At 38.8% G+C, this 20,975-nt stretch overlaps 1 protein-coding gene across 1 annotated transcript in view; it reads left to right on the top strand.

Moving 5' to 3' along the window:
• The first annotated feature begins 549 nt into the window (after positions 1-549).
• The window catches only part of HECW2 (HECT, C2 and WW domain containing E3 ubiquitin protein ligase 2), a 113,201-nt gene continuing 92,775 nt past the window's right edge, over positions 550-20,975 (top strand). The window contains exon 1 of the mRNA XM_026853072.1: positions 550-886. Within this exon, the coding sequence (XP_026708873.1) occupies positions 595-886 (292 nt within the window). The 5' untranslated portion in view covers positions 550-594. The remainder of the gene's footprint in view (positions 887-20,975) is intronic.

Consider the following 20,975-nt stretch of genomic DNA (forward strand, 5'->3'; position numbering starts at 1 on the left):
TACCATATTTCTGCTGAACTATGTCCAACCTTATTAACATCTTCAGTACTTTACTGATTTTGAACATACAGGGCATAGAGAGCATTGCTGGAAACTTACATATCTAGGTGAAAGTAAATCATATGCTGCTGTGATTTCTTTGGTGGAAGATGAGTTCATTAACTCTTCACTTTTTCAGCTACTGTCAGACTTAAATTAACTTTGTTACTGTCACTGTTCTTGCTTGATAGATGGTTTTGGATGTTTTGCTTTGTGTGGCTTTCTGGCTTATAAATGTTATTTCATGGTGTGTGGTTAACTCTGAATTTTGTTGCAAGGGATTCATGCTTTGTTTGTTGTGGTTTTTTTTGTTTTTTTTTTTTTTTTTTTTCTTCCATGTACAGACACTAAGGTGGCTGTAGTGGTAAAGCAATGAAGTAAAAGATTTTACTCAGTCCATTTTAGGCTTCTGTAGGAACATTTTTGCACTAACGCCTCTCCATTTAATATTTGCCTGAGTAACTGCTGTCTCACTTTAACACTGTATTTTTTCTTCTTCATGATAGGTCTTTGAACAACAACTTTTTCACGTAAATTGACAGAAGTGGAGAGGAGATGGCCAGTTCAGCCCGAGAACATCTGCTTTTTGTGCGACGTCGCAACCCACAGCTACGGTATACTCTGAGCCCAGAGAATTTGCAGAGTTTGGCATCTCAGGGCACCATGGCTGAGAACATGAACTTGCAGCGTGCCAACAGTGACACTGATTTAGTGACCTCAGATAGCAGGTCTAGTTTGACAGCCAGTATGTATGAATACACCTTGGGGCAATCTCAGAACCTCATAATTTTCTGGGATATTAAGGAAGAAGTAGACCCGACTGACTGGATAGGACTTTATCACATAGGTAAGTCAGAACTATGTTGTAGTATTTGTGTGTTTCTTGCTCTTTTGCCACTTTATATTTCCTTTTCAGATATGTGTTCTGGCACACGACGTAATTAATCTAAAGTTGACGTAAGACTACAGAGAATTACCTTGGATTTCCTTTGCTTTTCTCATTGAAGTGAAATATGTAAAAACATGATTCTAATTAATGTAGATTTGTTCCACAATGACCTGCTAGAATATGAAATGCATTCTTTTAAACAACAAATGTGCATATGGTTTCCTGTTTTCACTTTGGCTGGTAGCTGGCTTACAGACTGGAAAATGCGAAGTACCATATTCATCATATAACTTGACGTACTTACTGTGCAATGTTTATACAGATTTTTTGACAAGTAAATTCTTGACGTTTATGAAAAGATATTTTGTGTAAGTCTTTGATTTTGTAGAACTGAAATTGTTTCAGTTCTGAAGGAGCGAGAATTTCTGTTTATTAAGAATTCTTGTAGAAGTCATTCCTCTAAAGAGATTCTTTTATGTGCTGCTTTTTGTGCTGTTCAGGATATTTCATAGGAGGGAGCTGGATGGAGCTCTAGTTTGGCATGCAAGGGTATGTGGAGAGTGTGTGCAGTAGCAAATAATGTGGCTCAAAAGGAGTGGATCAGTAGGTCAAAGCAGTTGGTGCTGAGTCCCTGGCATCAGCAGCATCTTTGGGTTGGGATTTTCCATTGTATTATGTCTAATCAGGACCCTAGATACAAACATCCCTGCCGTGTGTGTGGTTTGGAGCTGTCCAAAGGACAATCCTTATGTCCCCACTAGGAACTGGAGCGTTGCTAGCGGGTAACTGTAGTAGCACGTGGGGTTTGTTTGTCTTCTCAAGGAATCCAGTTCATGTTGAACTAAAATTACTCTCTGAATTTAATCAGTGTTCAGTAAGTGGGACTGATTGATTGATTTGTTTCAAAATTGCACTGAACCTAATTACTAATGCGGAAGGCAACCGTCAATTCAATCTGCCAAAACCAGGTATAGCAGAAACGTGGAAACATGTCTGACCACTGGAATTTTGTCTGTGTTTGGACTAAGCTTGGTGCAGTGAAATCGGTCTCAGTAGGATTTCAGAGGGATATTTGCTGTGCCAGCTTTTACCAAGATATTCTATCTCTGCATCACTTAATGTTACATGCTGTGTAATTGGTGTTTCTGGTTCTTATTCTGGTTTTGTCTGCTATTTTTTTCCAGCATTACTGCAGCTCCACAAACAGGACAGTATTGACTTGTGCTGTTCCAGTACTTACCTGGCTATAAAAGCTGTACTGGAGTTGCTGCATGAGCTGCAGTCTCTCCTGGAATGAACTGTGGATATGTGTTAACATTTAAGTCACCTAAATGAAGTGTCTCTATAATAAACAGAAATTAATCCTCCCAACAGCATTAGCAACTCAAGTGTGATCTGTGCTGTAAAATCCACAGACTGCTAAATGGACCTTAAACATTCTAATTTAAATACATTGAGAGCTTCATCTGAATAAAGGTTTGACACCCCTTCCCATTGTTTTTTTTCATGGTTCACAGCACTTCAGGATTGATATTTAAGATGCTACAGTACATCATCTTTCTGTAAAATTCTCATTGGTTCCTGTTGTAGGCTGTAAGTGATTTTTATCCTACTTTGATGATAAAAATATTTCTACTTTCAGTCTGTTGAGCCCCTAAACTACAAAACAATGTTAAGTTACCACAGGGTAAGAATCCTATGAGGAACAGCCAAATTTATGCCTTCTTGGGCCTAAACCCCCCATCATGCTACTGTATAATACCAGAGTGTTTGAGTATGTTGGGTTTCTGTTTGTTGTTGTGTTTGTTTTGTTTTTTTTTAATGATGAAAGGTCCAGGAACTCATTCACATTGAGCTTTTGTCTTCACTGCCACTTGAAATCCATGAGTGCTTCTGAGAGTTTTGTTACTGATTTAAAATAGACTTGAGCAGAGTTCTTCCTTTAAGACTTGTGGTGTCATGATTCTGAATGATGGAATTACGCGGTTTTTACAACAGGGAGTTGAGGATATATTCAGCCTGATGGGCATGCCTGTCTGATTTAGTGTTTTGATAAACTCTTTCAAGTATCAAGAATATTTTAAAACTAAAAAATGATAAAAGTCATTTGCATAACTTTTATAGACATAGCTAAGGTAAATTAAATCCCATAGGGTATAATCCAAGATTTTCAGTCCTTTGTAATAATTGCTGTGAAGTACCCCTAGTTTCCACTTACTCTTTGGAAGTTGAGGACACTCACTCGTTTTCTCAGGAGAGTGTTGTTTATGGGTGAATATATTTAAAAATAAAGACTCTGTTATAGTTGCTTGAGATTGTCCATCCTGTTCTTTCTTTAATATAAAAACCATTTCACTTACAAAGTCGATCTCCTTTGGCACTGCCTCTTGAAGGCAGCAGAAATTGTGTAGTCACAAGACAGCACTGGGGCTGTACCTCCAATGTTCCCCCAGTAAAGCACCATTTTTCAAGGAGTTAGGAACAGAAAAAGGCACTTACTTAAAAAAACCCACATTGCATAATCAAAAGCATGATCCTGTGGCTTTTTTTTTTTTCTTTTTAATGTTGGTTTTACAATTAACTGTCGTGTAAGCTGCATCAATGTTTTGAGGAGGGAAAAAAAAGCGAGTTTTAATTCTGTAAATGAAGAGAAGGTTAAATTCTAAAATGAGCATCATTCTGAGCTGAGGCATTAGTATGGAGAGATCTGGCAAAGCCCTGAAGCATTTCAGGTACATTTTCACTTCAACTTAATTTTGTGGAATGCATCCATTATAAAAGGAATTGAAAATTATGCACTGGGAAACTGTCTTGCCTCTTCATTCATTAATTTATTCAATTAGCGTGCTCTCATGAGTTTTCTGTTGTGGGAAAGGAGTCAGTTATGTGCTTCTCAGTGTGGTTTTACCATGGTTAAAACTGCAGTAGCTCACTAGGAATCCCACCAAACTTATTAGATCCCTTTCTTTTTAAGAGACTGACTACAACCCACCGTACACATTCACCCACATATCGATTGGTGCTGTTCAGTCACAAGACTGTCCGTAACCAGATTCACTGCCTTTACTACTAGGTGGTTTGCAGATTATTGGCTTGTACTAGGGAATAGAAGATGGAGCTTTGTCTAGTGCAGTACAAGTTCAGTGAAACTTCTTGTCTGCTAAATGATTATGAAAATAGATATCTTCTTAAAAAGAGAAAAGCCTAAGGGGAGAAACACAGAATGATCTTATTCTGAAGCACTGATTCTTTTTTTTTTTAAGTGCATGTGAATTTTTTTTCAGACTTCTGTTTTAAAAAAAGGAGGTAAGTCATAAATGAACAAATACTTTGTAGAAAAGACTACATATTTTATTAGACATTAATTCCATATAATGTCCTCAGGATACTCCTCTGCAGTAACTTTTGGGCTTTCATTTTTAAATGCAAGAACTTGAATCTGTGAAAAATTATACATAGCTCTACATAGCTAAATTCGTGTTCAGTTTTCCCAGAATTCTGTATTCTAAGGAATGTTTTCAGATACATGTGTGTTTGCTAGTTTTAGTACCATACTTGTATCTTCCTCAGTTTCATCACTGCGTACAGCTAAAATGTGGTCTGTTTTCTTGTTGAGGGACTGCTTTGTACAGAGGGTCTTGTTTTCCAGCTTATTCCTAAGGACTACCAGAAGCAAAGTGTATGTGAGGGACCCAGGGTATTCCGTGAGGACAGACATTCTTTTCATGACTCTTTCTGTGTTTGTGCTGTCTGAACTTTATTTAAAGTGTCAGTAGCACTTCTTGAAGAGTCTTGTCCATCAGATTTTGTTGAAGCAGCTTTCTAGCTCCAGAAGTGAGATGCGTGGAGAATGTAGATAACACATCTACAAAAGTACAGAAAGATGTCCAAGTGAGACTATGTGCAAGGGAGAAATGGTTTTTTCTGAGTATTACCTTTCCGTTAGGTAAATCGGGCAGTGTTGCATGAAATGTGAATTTGTCAAATCTGAAACACAGGTTTATAATTTTGAATTCAGCTTTAAGCTTTGTCTAGAATGGGCTTCTCATTTCTTCTTCAGGACAATTATGAGGATTGTCACTTGAAAGTGTCAAGGTGTGATGAAATTCAGAGAAGGGGCTTTTTAATAGAGATATTCTACCTGTGCTTACTCTGAGGAGTAAAGGTAAATTTTCAGTCTTTCTGTCCTAACGAGAAGGAAGGAAGAGGACCATCCATTCTCTTAATTTAATGTTTGTTTGGGTTTTTTTTAAGAGCTAAACTACGATTTAAACTGAAAACCTTCTTCATCTTTTGAAGTGGTAGAAGACTACAAAATTAAAAATACTTTTGCATCATGTTAGACTCCTTAAAGTTTTCTTGTCCAGTACTGACCCAACTTTTGCTCTATACATGTGTGCTTTAAAAATGTTTGTACTAAGCAATATTTAAGCTATTAGAGTTTTATAGACACTTTTTCCTCTAATTAAGAGGAAATGAATCTTGCTATGGCAAGAGTCCTGTAGTGAGTAAGGCTGTGCAAAGTATTGGACCCAACTGGAGTTAAGGTAGAGAAATGGATATTCATTTTGAAGGGACTATGAGACATCCCAGTTTTCTTGCTATTGTTTTATTGAAAGAGGGTACCAGGACTTCCTTGGGAAGTGACAACTGTTTAAGAAGATTAGCAGGTGGACTCTACACTGCTCATGGGATGCTGAGGGAAATCAAGATCAGGATGCTGATCTTGATGAGTTTTATGTGTTGCCATGAAGTCTCATATTTAACAAAATCAGAAAGTAGAAAATAAAGAATAAAAAGTCAGGAGAGAGAAGCAGACCCTACTTTTAGTTTAAATAGATTAACTCCCATGGCCAAATTGCCCAGGTTGGCCTATTTTGTCCTCATTTAGAGAGTCCTATTTATGAGATGCATGCCCTTATTCTAGAGATCCTATCAAGCTATCAAATGTCATTATATTTATTTCCCTTGGCTGCTTTTCACAGGCTGCTTGACTTTTTGTCGTACCTACAACATGGAGCCACAATAGCATTATAAAAACCTCCCCAAAATCAAAGCAAAAAACCCCTGATGCAAAGTTATATAGGGCAGTTTAAATAGGATCTAGGTTTATATTAGGCCTTCTAGGGTAATAGAGTTTGGAGCCTTTCCATTTCAGGTCAGACAAGATTAAAAAGAAAAAAGCTTTCACATAAACTGCCTTTAATACACTTTAAATAGTGGCTTACATTAGACAGAGAGGTTATAAAACGTTAAGATGCTTTATTCCCAGAAGATTTATCTGGTTTTCAGTATAGAAAACATATGAAGTAGTAACTTCCAGAAAATCCTCATTATTAATTTGATTTTTTTTTCCCTTCCTGTTTTTAAAATCTGAGCAGTACTGTTAATGTATGTTGACTAGTTACTAGACATAACAGTATTAATTTGTGATTACTCCTTATTGTGGCTGCGGCTAAAGTCTGCAAACCATGGGCTTGACTTTCTGTGTAGAAGAGTTGCTCTTTACTCAGCTGGGTCCACGGTAGAGTTTTTGGCTTAGGCTTCCAGGAGGCTAACTGTTTGTCATCAACCATTGGGGATTGTAGTTATTTTTTTTTATGATATCACCTAAATATCTGAGCACTCTGGTGATTTACTCTTAAAAAAAAAAAAAAAAAAAAAAAAAAAAAAAAAAAGAACCAGCTATGGCTCAAACTCTGGAAGAGCCATACCTGTGCATGTTGAGATGTCATTGAAACCCCCACTGGAGATGTATGGATGTATGCTTAAAAAATACATTTAACAAAGCAAAATTCATAGTCAATGATAAGTAGGATTACAGGAGAGAACTTGGATTCATCTTGGCCTGCATCTCTAGATTGATGCTAGTCTGTGTCTGTCTGATTTTGATACTTGTGATACAAAAGTGTGTGGAAAAAAGCTGCCTTGAAATACTTCATTTGTTGGTGGCTCAGTAATATTTAGGGAAAGGCCACATCTTGAGTGGTATGATGCAAAGTGAAGGCAGTCTTAATACCAGAATTGGATCCTAAAATCACATGCAGTGAGACTTACAGTGGTTTAAAAAAAATCTGTAACAAACCAAGGGTCTTCAGAAGCTTTCCCTCCAGGAAATCTTATTCATGGCACTTCTGTTGTATTCTTTCCTTTCTCCCTAGATCCTGACCCACATGCAAAGCTATTTTTTCCTCAACACAAAATTTGGTACTTTCTCTTCCTCAGTTGTGAGCTAGTAAAATTTGCTCAGAAATCAGTGTATGGACAACATAAACCTTCTCTTTACTGCAAAAGTTAGAAGACATGAGTAGAAGGTGCTTTCTCTTTGTATTTTCACTGCATACAGCAGATACCTTAAAAGATACACTCACTATATTAAAATGCACTCATTATATTTGTTTTAAGAAGAAAATAATTACTTCCCTGCTAATAAATAAAAACAAAACCTAGAATCTTGTAGAGTGATATTTATGTCTGGAAGAAGTTCAAGCTGTTACAGAGAAAGTATTGCCAGAACATCCAAACTTTTCAGTTAATTGTTTTTCTTTAAGTTTTTGAAATACCCCTGACCTGAAAACTAGACAAACGTAGCTGCAGGGAGAACACTTTCAGCTGTGTTGTCAGTATCTTTCCACTGCAAGAGGTTTTGGCATGACAACATTTATAATCCTTTGGATAGAAAGCAGCGTTCTCCCCACCCTGCCTTTTTGAAGTGGCTGTTCCAGCAGGTGGGAAGATGGCAAATAACAAACACTGGATAATGGGAAACAATGTACACTTCTGAATTCTTAATATTCCCTTTTATAATAAAACTGCCTTGTGCTAGCTTTGTTTTTTATTTGCTTGAAGGAGGTTGGCTTTTAATTTGATTTTTTTTTTTAAAGTCATTTGCTGAGCTGTTTTCTATCATCAAATCAATATACCATACAGTATTTTCAAAATAACTTGAGAAAACCAGTTATTTGAAATCACTGACAAATGGACTGAAAAAGTTGTTGCATTAATTCATCTATTGATTTTTTTCATGTAAGTAATAGATTATAGATTAGTTTTGCATTATGCACAGTGTTAGGATTCCTCCTGTAAATTTTTTATGAAGTTCTTGGCTCCTTCTTCTGCACGGATTTATCAATGACTGTAAGAATCTTAATTAATGGAGAAGTGTTACAAGCTGAGTGTTCAATATAGTGCGTTAAGGATGTGACCAGTGTAGTTAAAACCAGTGGCACTTACAAAGATGAGCAACACTCATACTAGGACGCTGAAACTAACACTCATTGGTGGATGTTTAATACAACCTTTTGATATATGCTGATACTAGACACACAAGTTTTTAAATTATAACTGGATGATGTTACTGAAGGTGCCAATGTTGATCTTGATAGACTCCTTTCCTAGCAAAGCTCATCAAGATGTATCTTGGAATTTATGCTATTTGAGGAACAAAACAGGTCCAGAGAATGGCCAAACCCGACCATCTCAGAGGTCCTCTGATAGAGGAAAATTTTCAGCTGGGTCTGAGCGGTACCCAGCCCTTGTGCAATTTGCTGGTTTGGCATAAGAGAGGCACTGATGTGGGGTGAAGATGCTACAGGAATGCAATTGAGCTGACTATGCTTAGCTGGTGTTTATTTCTTGAGAAAAACAAAGCTTACAGACATCTGCATTGGCAGTGGTTATTGTCTCTTTGCCCAGCAGCATACAGGACTCCATTGCTCTCACTCTGATGGGCAGCCAGTTCCCAGACAAGCAAATCCCCTGCATCAGAGCTTTGTTTCAAGGTCTGGTCAACCTCTCTTCATGAGATCTGCCTCCTTTGTCTAGCAGTCATTTAGAGTTAATGTCAGACTGTTTAGTCTTCGATTGTATTTTGAGTCACCAATCACTCATTTCATCACTAATGTGTCAGTAGTCCTTGAAAGTTTATAAAAATTAGTAGAGTCATTGCCCTTGCCACACCCACCCTGATTTTGGGAATAAATTAATCCTTTATGTCCCAGTGTGTGGTAATGCAAAAAATGAACCTACAATTTCCATAAAAATAGCAGTCATTTCCCATGTACTGTAGTAAGGAGAAGAGGAAGAGATACAACAAAGTTTCATTACTTTGCTTGGAAGAAGCAAGATGAGTACTGTAAAGTGTTTAGTGAATGTAAAGGAGCTTATTTAAAAAATTTATAGAATATAAATATTAGTTTGTATTCTTTTAAAGTTACAAATAACTTGCATAGTTATGCAGATATATAATCAGATTGTAAGGGAAATGAACAGGAGAAATTTATTTTGCGTATTTAAGAATTCAATTTCAGCTTGATCTCTTCTTGCATGTCACTATTAACATCAAGACCTCTTTAGGTGTATGTAGAAGAAGGTTTGATAGGTACAGGTCACCATTTTCTAGTTTTCTTACTGAAAGTCTGTTTTTCCCAACAATAATTCTCCGATCATTGCTATTCAGTTGCCATTAGAATTTTTCATTATTGGAAATATTATGAACTTTCATGCTCCATTAAATGCTTCCTTCCTTGACAATTTAAACTTGATCTGATAGTCATAAATGTGATTTACATGAGCGAAGTTGCGTTTGAGGATAATTTTTGATACATTAAAACTGAAAGCTTGTACCTACTAGGTGTCATCTGTGAAGGGGACTAAGAATTGAAGGCATTTGGTGCCTTGCAAGATCAGGACCTTAATCAATGTTTCATCTTTGCCATGAAATGTGAAAGCACTTACTCGCATATGAAGCCAGTTAAGGCTAAATGGGTTTGGCTTTATAAGATGAAATATGCATAGAAAAACATTATAGCACAATAGCAGGCACCTAACCTTGTCGCTGAGTTAAATATCCAGTAATGACCTCCTAAAAAAAAGAAAAAAAATAGTATCTATGTTCACTGTAGTTTATTTTGTATACAGTTTCATGCATAAGGTACTTCAGCAGATGGTAGCTTACAGGGAGAGGGAAAATTCAGTTCAAGAATTTTTTCAACATAGATGCATCTCTGAATTTTAGTAGACTTGCAGACAGGCAGTTGCTTTCAGGCTACTGAATAAGCATGCAGCAATTTACCAAAGTCAACAATGATTAATATTTTCAGGAGTTATTGATGGGGTAGTACTTAATGTACAGGCAACACCACTTTGATATATTCTTTAACTTGTAAATTATTTGAGCAACAGGATGAAAAGTGCATTGTCTAGTTCCCTTTTAAAAAAAACCCCATACCCCTGGTATGTTTTCAGCAAGTAAAATCAAAGACAGGCCCTGACATCAATGGCCTTTCACCAAATTATGCGAATAGGTTTATTTGTTGTTCGTTCAGCTAGATGTTCTGAGTCATTAGCACATAAGATTTTGATTTAGAAAAGTGGTCCTAATTACAGCACACTTGAGTACACTCCTTCTCCCCTGCTCAAGCAGTTAAATAAAAGTTACCGCCTTTCAGAGCAATCTAGATTACTGTCTTCAGTGCTCCTATTCACTGCCCATTGGCTGAGCAGCACTAGGCTGGCAGAGCATTTACCCTCCCAAGAATACAGACCAGCTCTGTGCCGATTTAGCATCTTGAATGGGATGAGGGGAGAGCAGCAGGGGTGGCTGCAGGGAACCTGCAGGAGTTTGCAACTGGGAGTGAGAGGGACTGTCGCTTTGGTAGTAATTTGCCACTTGACCTGCTCAGCTGCAGTGTGCAGCAGTGACTCCAGCAGAGAGGGTGGGATGGGATGGGAGTTGTAGGCTGCTGTAATAGGAGTCAAGTCTGACTGAGCTTTTTGTAGTTATTTATGCTCTGGGTGTAGTTGTATTGCTGGGAGTAGTCGAGTTGGTGAATTTTTGTTTCTAGTTGCATTTAATTATAGGTTCTGTTCTTTGCTTGCAGCTTCCCAGGGAATTAATGCTTTTAAAAAATACTCTGCTAGGAATGTAAAAGAAATCGTAGAAGTGTTTTTATCAGTAGGTCCTTTCAAGATATTTACACAAATTAATAAAGCTTCTTTGCCTTCATTAGTCTGCACGGTTTTGTGGTTCTTTTTTGCTGTTGCATGTTAACACAATGAGAGAGAAAACTTTTTACTTCTGAGATCTCATGCTAAAAATTTAAGAAGGATGTTTATCTCCTTTTTTACTTGTAATGATGATTTTAATATAATTGGTTTTGATTTTTGACACTGGTAAAATGATACAGCTTCTAAAGAATGGCAACATGACCTTCATGTTTCTTTTGGCTTTGGTGTCATCCAGTTTAGTCTGCAGAGCCATTTACTACTTTTCATAAGCAGTATTTGACTTTGTCTGCCCTCATCTTTATGACATGAGAGATTTGAGACCAGAAGTAACTATATTGGCATCCTTTTTGTTTAAGAGGTAAATCTTAACCCTGAAGAAATAATCCATCTCATTACAAAACGAGTAAAGCATATGTGTGAGGAAAAAGATCTAGGCAATGCATGGGGGGAAAAAGGTGATTCCTGTTCATCTGAAGATGATATAGTGGTGCTGAAGACAAGTTAGCAGTTTTTCTGGTTATTATTATTATCTGTGGAGAAAACTTTTTGAACTGTCAGTGTATTACTCTGGAGTTAACCTATCCTGGCAATTCTAAATTCTCTTCTGTCGAAGTAGACTGCAGAGATCCCAGGATCTTCCAACCTCCTTTTTCACTCTTCTGCTTCTACTGCATGAGAGGTAAAAAAGAATAGGTTGGTAAGATGCTATCGCTCAGATTATCACAGAATCGACTAGGTTGGAAAGGACCTTGAAGATCATCTAGTCCAACCATTAACCTAACACTGACTGTTCCCAACTACACCAGATCCCTCAGCGCTATGTTGACCCAACTCTAAAACCCCTTCAGGGATGGGGACTCCACCACCTCCCTGGGCAGCCCATTCCAACGCCTAACAACCCATTCTGGAAAGAAATACTTCCTGACATCTAGTATAAACCTTCCATGGTGCAACTTGAGGCCATTCCCTCTTGTTCTATCACTTGTTACTTGGTTAAAGAGACTCATCCCCAGCTCTCTGCACCCTCCTTTCAGGGAGCTGTAGAGGGCGATGAGGTCTCCCCTCAGCCTCCTCTTCTCTAGACTAAACCCCCCCAGTTCCCTCAGCCGCTCCCCGTACGACCTGTGCTCCAGACCCTGCACCAGCTCCGTTGCCCTTCTCTGGACACGCTCGAGTCATTCAATGTCCTTTTTGTAGTGAGGGGCCCAAAACTGAACCCAGTCATCGAGGGGCGGCCTCACCAGTGCCGAGTACAGGGGTGAGATCCCTTCCCTGTGCCTGCTGGCCACGCTATTGCTGACACAAGCCAGGATGCCATTGGCCTTCTTGGCCACCTGGGTACACTGCTGGCTCCTGTTCAGCTGGCTGTCAATCAACACCCCCAGGTCCCTCTCTGACTGGCAGCTCTCCAGCCACTCCTCCCCAAGCCTGTAGCGCCGCTGGGGGTTGTTGTGGCCCAAGGGCAGCCCCCGGCATTTGCCCTTAGTGAAACTCCCCCAGTTGGGCTCAGCCCATGGCTCCAGCCTGTCCAGGTCTCTCTGCAGAGCCACCCTGCCCTCGAGCAGATCAACACTCCCACCCAACTGGGTGTCATCTGCAAATTGACTGAGGGTGCACTCGATCCCTCGTCTAGATCATCAATAAAGATGTTGAACAGGAGTGGCCCCAACACTGAGCCCTGGGGGACATCACTTGTGACCGGCTGCCAGCTGGATTTAACTCCCGTCACCACCACTCTTTGGGCCCGGCCATCCAGACAGTTTTCTACCCAGCAAAGCGTGTGCCCATCCAAACCTCGAGCAGTCAGTTTCACCAGGAGAATGCTGTGGGAAATGGTGTCAAAGGCCTTGCTAAAGTCAAGGTAGACAACATCTACAGCCTTTCCCTCATCCAATAAGCGGGTCACCCTGTCGCAGAAGGAGATCAGGTTTGTCAGGCAGGACCTGCCTTTCATAAACCCACGCTGACTGGGCCTGAGCATCTGGTTGTCCCGCATGTGCTGTGTGATGGTACTCAGGTTGAGCTGCTCCATCAGCTTCCCAGGCACCAAAGTCAAGCTGACAGGCCTATAATTTCCTGGATCATCCTTCCAACCCTTCTTATAGATGAGCGTCACATTGGCCAACTTCCAATCTGTTGGGACCTCCCCGCTCAGCCAGGACTGCTGGGAAATGATGGAAAGTGGCTTGGCGAGCACCCCAGCCAGCTCCTTCATAATGTCTTTTTACTTATGACTGCTGTGCAGTTAGACGTAGTTAATCAAAACTTTGTCATAAAATACCACTTTAATTTCCAATGGAAAACAGTCTTCTGATTAGCTAGGGCATGAACCACCAATTACTTTGAAGCAGGTTATTTGGTACTCAAGAATATTTACTAATGTCTTGGTAATCTTGTGATAATGTACTCACCAGAAACTCCAGTTGTTGTGAACAAATTGAAGCTATGTCTGGGTAGTTGGATGTGAGTACATTAATTTAAAAATTGCATTTGGCTAAAACTAGAGTGCTGTGATTCTTTGAAGATGAGAAGAGCCCGTTAAAAGTATTTGATTTCAGAATAGTGGAGCAGGACAAACTTGCTCTTTAGAGGTCCCACTTGCTCACTGTTCAAGGATCTGAATTACCACTTAGCATTACTCCAGTTCTCTTTTTGCTCAAAGATTGAGCAATTTCATTCTGAAAATTAAGACTGTGATTTTTTTTGTTTGTTTGTTTTTCTGTTTTTTAATTCTGCACCTTCCACCCAGTTTCTTTTCAGAGAAGGTTCAGTGGAAATATGTCAAAATTTAGGTTTATGACATTCTGGATACTGTGAGCAAACAAACAAAATGCTAATTTGAAGTAGAAAATGATGTGTTTTTTTTTTTCCCCCCATCTCCACACACTTTTTATTTTTGCTTCTGTTGGTTTGGGGAGTCTGTATATACCTTGTCACATGGTCTTTCTGCATGTGCGTGTACTTCTCTTTCTTGTATTTTTATACCATATTTCTTGTGTTAATATGAGGGGAAGTTTGAATGGGAAAAATTGTTAAGATGATGATGAAGTTGAAAATCCCTTGCCCTAGAGAAAACTAACACCTCCTCCCTCCAAAAAAAACACCAACTTTCAGTGTAGTTTTGGGTTGCATCTAATTTGGTTATAGTCTTCCTTTGGGTGCTTGCTGATCTGACTTACTGTGCAGCTAACCAAGTGCCTTGTCTAGTGGAGCATGGTAGGAGGCGGTGTGAGGCCTCCATGGACCATCTGCTGATCCAGTGGTTGTAACTATTAGCTGCAATGTGAAACGACGTCATTAGAAGAGCAGTTGGATCTCGGCTTTCCTGCATGAGATAAAAGCTTTAAAACAATGAGATATTTCTGGATATTGGGAACTGGCATGTTAAGAACTTGCGTATGATGGAGTTAGTGGATTGCAAAAGGGCATGCTAAGGTTTGGAAACCTTTTTGTTTGCCAGACCAGGTAAAGGTGACAAATTTTACGTACAGGGATCAAGGGATATTCCAGTGCAGAGAAGTCATCAAATAGAAAAATGAAGTCCAAGGCAATCAGCTGTAAAGACTGTGAAGAGTAATGGAGACAACGAGAAGGAGACACAGAGATTTTATTGTCTTTATTGAATCTGTCTGAAGAGTGATTTTGTGCTGCAAGCTCAGGGTGCAGTTTCCCTCCATCGTGAGAGCCTCAGCTGATCATTTTTCCAAGAGCGGGGTGGTGTTGATGAGATTGCCTCTCAGAACTGGCTGGTGATGCTGCTGTGTTCTGGAAGATTCAGTACCATGTCTGGACCATGCAACATTTCCAAAAGCTGTATGTGCATATGGGGTAAGCCTCCCAAGCAAAACAAGAGGCTTAGCACCTTTGCCAGCCAAGCACATGGACATATATTTTCACTTGCTAAATGTCTAGCCAAAGGCATCTGTTCAGCATTGTCATCCTGCTAAATTCTTGTCTAATAGACAATGGCATAGAAAAGTTGTAATGAAAAATTGCCTTTTTTCACTTAATGACTGAGAATACTCAAAATACCTGAGTTGCACTCTGTGCTTCAAAAGTCTGTGAGAATCCAGAGAAGGACAAAAGTGATTTGTAATAACTACTATTTCATGAAATCTTTATTGTTTGGCAAATGGATTTTTCATTTGTTCCTGTCATGATCTCGGATATTCAGAAACGTGAAACCCTGGAGATGAGTGGTTCTTGGAAAGCCTGTAAAAATGTGTGTGATTCTATCCTTTTGTTTTTGAAGAGTTGAGCTTTTCCAAGGCAGTGCACTTGATTACATTGCTGGAGACCCTTGGAGGTAGGGACTTCTTGTTTCCTTGTCCCTGGGTGATGACCTCCAGGTATCCAGCATCCCCAGAGCTCTGTGATGAGTTGGTTCTGTGGTGTGTTATGCATCTTACTGATAAGGCTTCATCTTGGGATGTGTAATTTGTCTATGGACCCTATGTCCTTGGTGGTAGGTGCCAGGGATGTGAAATAAAGTTCTCGTGAGGCATAATGGCAGCAATATTTTTAATTTAAATACTGGAGAGATTAACTAAACTGTTTCAGGGAAGGTTTTTTGTCTCTGCAGGGTTAAAAAACGAATAAAAACCACTTTACCTTCCTCATTAGCCATAGTATGTTGCTTTTACAGTGAACATAATGAGAGTTATGATAATGGGAAACAAACATTGTGTTTCACAGAAAATATTTCAGGTTCTTTTAGAACTTCCTCCTGCTCATTTCTTTAGAAATCTAAGACTGACTTCTCTTATTGTGTGTGTATTGGATGAATTTCTTCCAGGATGTGTTGGCTCATTTCCTTGAGTACGTCTAAATTTTCTGAATTTTTTTCAGTCACAACAGATAGCTGAAAAAGCTTTAAGGAAATGAGTCAACCTCCTGAAATAAATTGCTTACTGAATACAGGATACTGTGTATGAAATCACATACGCCCTTGATAGTTCTGTTGATACTGATTTACAGATATTCTCTGAAAATCTATTTAATATACTCGATGTTCCAAAAGGATTTGGGAGAAAATATTCCAAAATAGCACCTGAACTTTGCTGTTAGAAATGTAGGGCATTTTTTCAGACTCCCAGGTATCAGTGCGGGAGAGGTGCAGATTGGGAAGTGGCAGGCAGAATCCTTAATGTGAAATGAATGATGTCACTGAACTTGAGTGTAAATTAGGAAGAGTCATGTAAAGATACTGAGTTGAGGACTACCAAGCTTTCTTAAAACAGCATCCTAAAATCTGAAGGCTACGTAGGTGATATGCTTCACTCCTTATTTCATCACTTGCAAACAATTTGCATTCTGATTTCAGGAGCCCCTCTGATGGTCTCCTGCATGTCCTGCGGTTGCCTATAGCAGGTGCATTTGTTGTTTGAGGAGGGGCCCATGACCTGGCCTCCATCCCTTTGGGACCACAAGTGTCCAAGCAGGGAGTTTCTCTGCATGGAGCTTTGCTGAGTCACTGCGCTGGCAGCTGACTGAAATCATACATAGTTAGTTTAAAAATAAGTAAGAGGATACCGTTTCACTAACACATATGTCTTATACAGTAGGTAGTCAAGGCTTCGGGATTTTCTTTGCTTCCCAAGAATTACACAGCAACTCAGGGACAGAAATGACGAAGTCAGCATCAAACATCATGATTTGGAATTTTCTCTCCAATGAGCCCATCTAAAAGTAAAACCGGATGATCCTGAATTTTTAAGAAGTTTGACATCTGGATCTGAATCTGAACTTTGAACTTAGAAGCAGCAGTAATTTGCTGGCTTGCTTTGCTTTAATGTATTACACAGAATGTACGTATTGCAAGCAATATATACCACATCTCCAGACAGATGACATACACTGTCAGCTTTTTAGACATTCTGAATACATTTTCTGTATTCAGATTCAGAAAAATCTGAATACATGCAGATCACAATGGAGAGAAGAAAGCACAAAGTAACTGGAAAAGATCAGACCCTATTGGTATTTAGAGTGTCTCAGAACAATGAGAGTTGGATAAATGCAGGTACAAAATACAAATCCAACTGCGATGCTCTATCTAAAAGTTCCCCTCCTCTACCCTCTACACCCAACCCCGCCAAAGGGAGGGAGCTGGAAGATGGCGCAGGTCTCTGCCTCGGATTTTCTAGTTGTCATCAGTGTTTATCTGATACTTGCAGTCATGAACAGTTGACTTGTTGCTTCTTTTGTTGGAGCCTAAGTTGGCCATGGTAGTTTCATATCTGGATTTGTATGCTTTTTAATATGACCTTTGGGAGTGAAGTAGCAGTATGTATTAGTAGTTTCAGCTCCTAATTCCACAGAAGTTTTGTCCTGGTGTTCAATGCAACAGAAATCTTTTCTGAAGGAGGAGCATAAGTACTTAGTTATTCTGAAAATGGTGAAATATGAAGGGGAAGGCAGATCCAACCAACCAAAATCAACCATTATCGTGAGCAGTTGTAAAGCAGTCCCAGTTCACAGGGTTTAGAATTTAGGATAGCGATGGCTTTTTTTCCTCCATTTTTTTTGGATATTTACAGAAGAGCATGATGTGGTATATCTGTTAGGGTTTCTCTCCAAGTCCTCACAAATATTTCCACCCTCTATGCTTTCCTGGTATAAAATCTATATACTTTGTTTTGCTGTTAGATTTGTAGTTAATTATTCCCAATTCTTGTGGACGTGGCAATGTTGGGGCTTTGTGACCACATGGGGAGGGAAAGGAGGGTGCTGCATTCTTCTTAGCAAGGGTTTGCAAAAGGGCAGAATAGTCATGATTTTATTAAAAATATCCCAAGCAAACAAAAGTATTGCATTAGTAGAAGTGTCCCGAGTGAAGAATCTGAAGAAATTATTGATTGTAATGTATTTGGCAGGAACGTGGGAAGGAAAGTGCTTGACACATTGTTAACTTGGAGATCAGCATACATGCCTCTTGCAGGTTAAGGCATAGGGAATGGTATCCAGAGTGGTAGAGAAAATCAGCCAAAACACATGGCAAACTGTTGATATGTTGTGACAAAATGGGTTTGGTCTCCTCAGCAAAGAACCAACAAAAACTTGTGAATTTCTGTCAGGTAAACAAGCCCCAGGCTGCAGTGCAAGGGAACCTGAATCAGGTCAGGGACAGTACGAGAATGCAAGCAGAGACAGAAGTGAACAAATTACATTTCTTGTGCCTGTATACCTTGCAAAAATAGCATCTTTGAAAGTGTATATGCAAATTTAGAATGTGCTCCTCTTCAGAAGTATTTCTGGGTTATCCTGTGTCTGCTTGAATATTAATACAAAGTGTAACCAACTATACTGTTTGCTGGAAATTACTGAAGAAAGCATGATGTGCTTCTGAAAAGTGAACTGGGCCAGACTTCAGTCATATTTTCATCCAAAAAACCCTTCTCCTGGTGTCTACAGTGTTTCCTTAATTGTGCTGTTAAATTCTGCAATGTCAGCATGCTAGTGCCAGATCCCCAAATTGGATAGTCTGTGTTTGCAAGTAATCAATGACCCACAGTGTAAAATTATACAAAAATAAAGAAGGCACAGTTTAGCTGAGAATTATGCCCCAGGGACTCAATTCACAAGTTGTATTAACAAAGTTTTCAGGATCAGAGCTCACTGTATGAAATCGTGCATAGGTAGCTGTAATGTGTGACCAACCTGAATGGGATTTTTTTTGTTTAAGAAAGCGTTTTTGTATACTTTAAAGCCATAGGTTTCTTTTTTGTTTATTTGTTTTTATATATTGCTTGCCTACTTCTTGGATATACACTACCATACTGAGTAGTGTTGGCTATTGTCATCTACCAGTAAGGGAATAAATAATACATGTCTTTGGGAACATTTAAGATATTTTATTTCAGGTGCAACATTAGTAATAAATGCTTAGAGATATTATTTAATTTCTTAAAGTTTTGCTGGGTTTGAGAATGAACTCAAAATATCCTATACAATGTGTTCATTCTGCTAATTATTAATAGACATATCAAATCTAAAATTAATCCTGAATTCTTACATCAAAAGCAGGAGGTAAGTAAGAAGAAGAATCTGGTTAGAGCTAGGAGTATGAAATACTTCTCACAATGGTAAAGCATCTCGGCACATTTAAAGTCAAATAGTAGCGATGGTCTCAATAATGATCTTTAAAATATTATAAAGGTCTACTTTTATGCCAGTTCAGAACAAAGCTTTTGGAATAAACTCACTTCAGGTGAAGAGACTATAAAAAGCCTGGAAGAACTTTTCAGCAATGGAAAATCTACAAGATGAGGAATCTGCCATTTGATCTTGCAATCATGAGGCACTGAGGGGGTGGTGGAAAGTGTAGCTGGCCAGCAAAATAATTGGTAATGGTGACAAAGGTAGTGAAGGGTGATGATTCAGCATATTCCCTTAATAGCTTTCCTTAGCACACTGCTTGCATAGATGTGCTCTCCTTATGCTGACCCATACCTCTTTATCTCGCTTTTCCACAGCATTACTTATCAGCCATTTGGATGCCTTAGCAAACATACATATATAAATAAAATAGGAGGATGTTACTGTTTACTTAAGCTAAATGTTATGTGATTTGTAGAAAGGAAAGGAGAAATTGCTTATGTAGAGGTATCCACAATATCATAGTTAATGTGTTCAGTCTTTAATAGAGGTATGAGATGCATTGATGCCTATTTCTACCTTGAGTTAGAACCTGTATTCTTGGACTGTTTCCTCTTTTAGTTAGTTGGTTTTACATTTGGTTTAGATTACTGAAAAGTTGAAGTATGACAAAAGTGTATTGTTTAAATACAGATTTTTTTTTTTAGTATTCCAAACCAGCAAGCTCTTTGACTTTCTAATAAATTCCCTAAGAAACCTATTACTGTCGGATGACAATAGACCAGTTTGCATTCCTGCTTAAAGAGCTCATAATATTGAAGATAAACTTAAAAAATAACAGCTGCTAAGGGAATATTTAATCCCACAAGATCCTGAAGAGATGTGTGCTGCAGAGACACATTTTATTGACAACTTTTAGAAACCAAAAGGATTTCTAAAAGGCAGGGAGTAATCACTTGGAACTGACAAGGAAAAAAACATTTTTAGAAATGTTTCTGTATTAGACATGAGAATAGACTTGAACGCTAAGAATGAAATGCTGGCGGCTGTCAAAAGGATGGAAGATTAAGAATATTGATCAGACAATGTCAGAAACTGCAGTCAGTAATCAAGTGCAATCAAAAGTGAAGCTGAGGAATCTGAAGGCAGTCTTTCCTCTCCTCTCAGTCATGAATCAGTTGTTTCCACCCAATGCTGATGGATGCCACATTGCTGGAAATTCAGAGATATTTGTGCCATTGCAGTAGTTCCAGGGTTCAACCATTTGAGAAAGCAAAACACACACTAACTTCCTGGATCCCTAGATGTCAGCTGCTGTATGTAGGAAAACTCCTTTTTCTGGGAATTTTATCTGTTCTGTGGGTATAATGCATCTAGGGCTTCTTATTTTAGCCCTTTGTCCCTAGCAATAAATAACACTTTCACACAGTAAAAACAAGAAAAAAAAGGCTAAATAAACACCAAGTAAAACAAGGTGAAAATGCAGGAGTGATTGAACGGTTAAATGAACCTACACAGGACCCTTAGGGAGTGTGTCTGGCACTGACTTTGCTTCTTGCTGATTCTTTCCAGGAAAGAAAATAGAGCTTTGGGAAACCTGAAGGTGGTTTTTGTCAAAAGCAAAATCAAACCACCCAGCTAGGTTGCCACAAAACCAGCTGATGCATCATCATGTACATAGGCTGTGTCAGGTCTTTGGGGGATGCTGGCTTTGTGGCTCACAATGTTTTGTGCTCTGAGTTTTACACCCATGCTAATGATGAATTAATTATTTTTTTTATTTTTTAAATGAAAATCTTACAGAAAACCTTCAGTAAAGGTTGAAACTTTCACCTGCACAAAAAGACACATGTCATAACTGGCAGAGGGTATGCGTATATGGGCAGTTAAAACACTAAAGTTGTTTTGGTGGTTACACTCATTCCTCTCCATGGCCATCAGC

The sequence above is a fragment of the Athene cunicularia genome (genome assembly GCF_003259725.1).
Source record: "Athene cunicularia isolate RWA chromosome 7 unlocalized genomic scaffold, athCun1 chr7_part1, whole genome shotgun sequence".
Classification (NCBI taxonomy): Eukaryota; Metazoa; Chordata; class Aves; order Strigiformes; family Strigidae; genus Athene; species Athene cunicularia.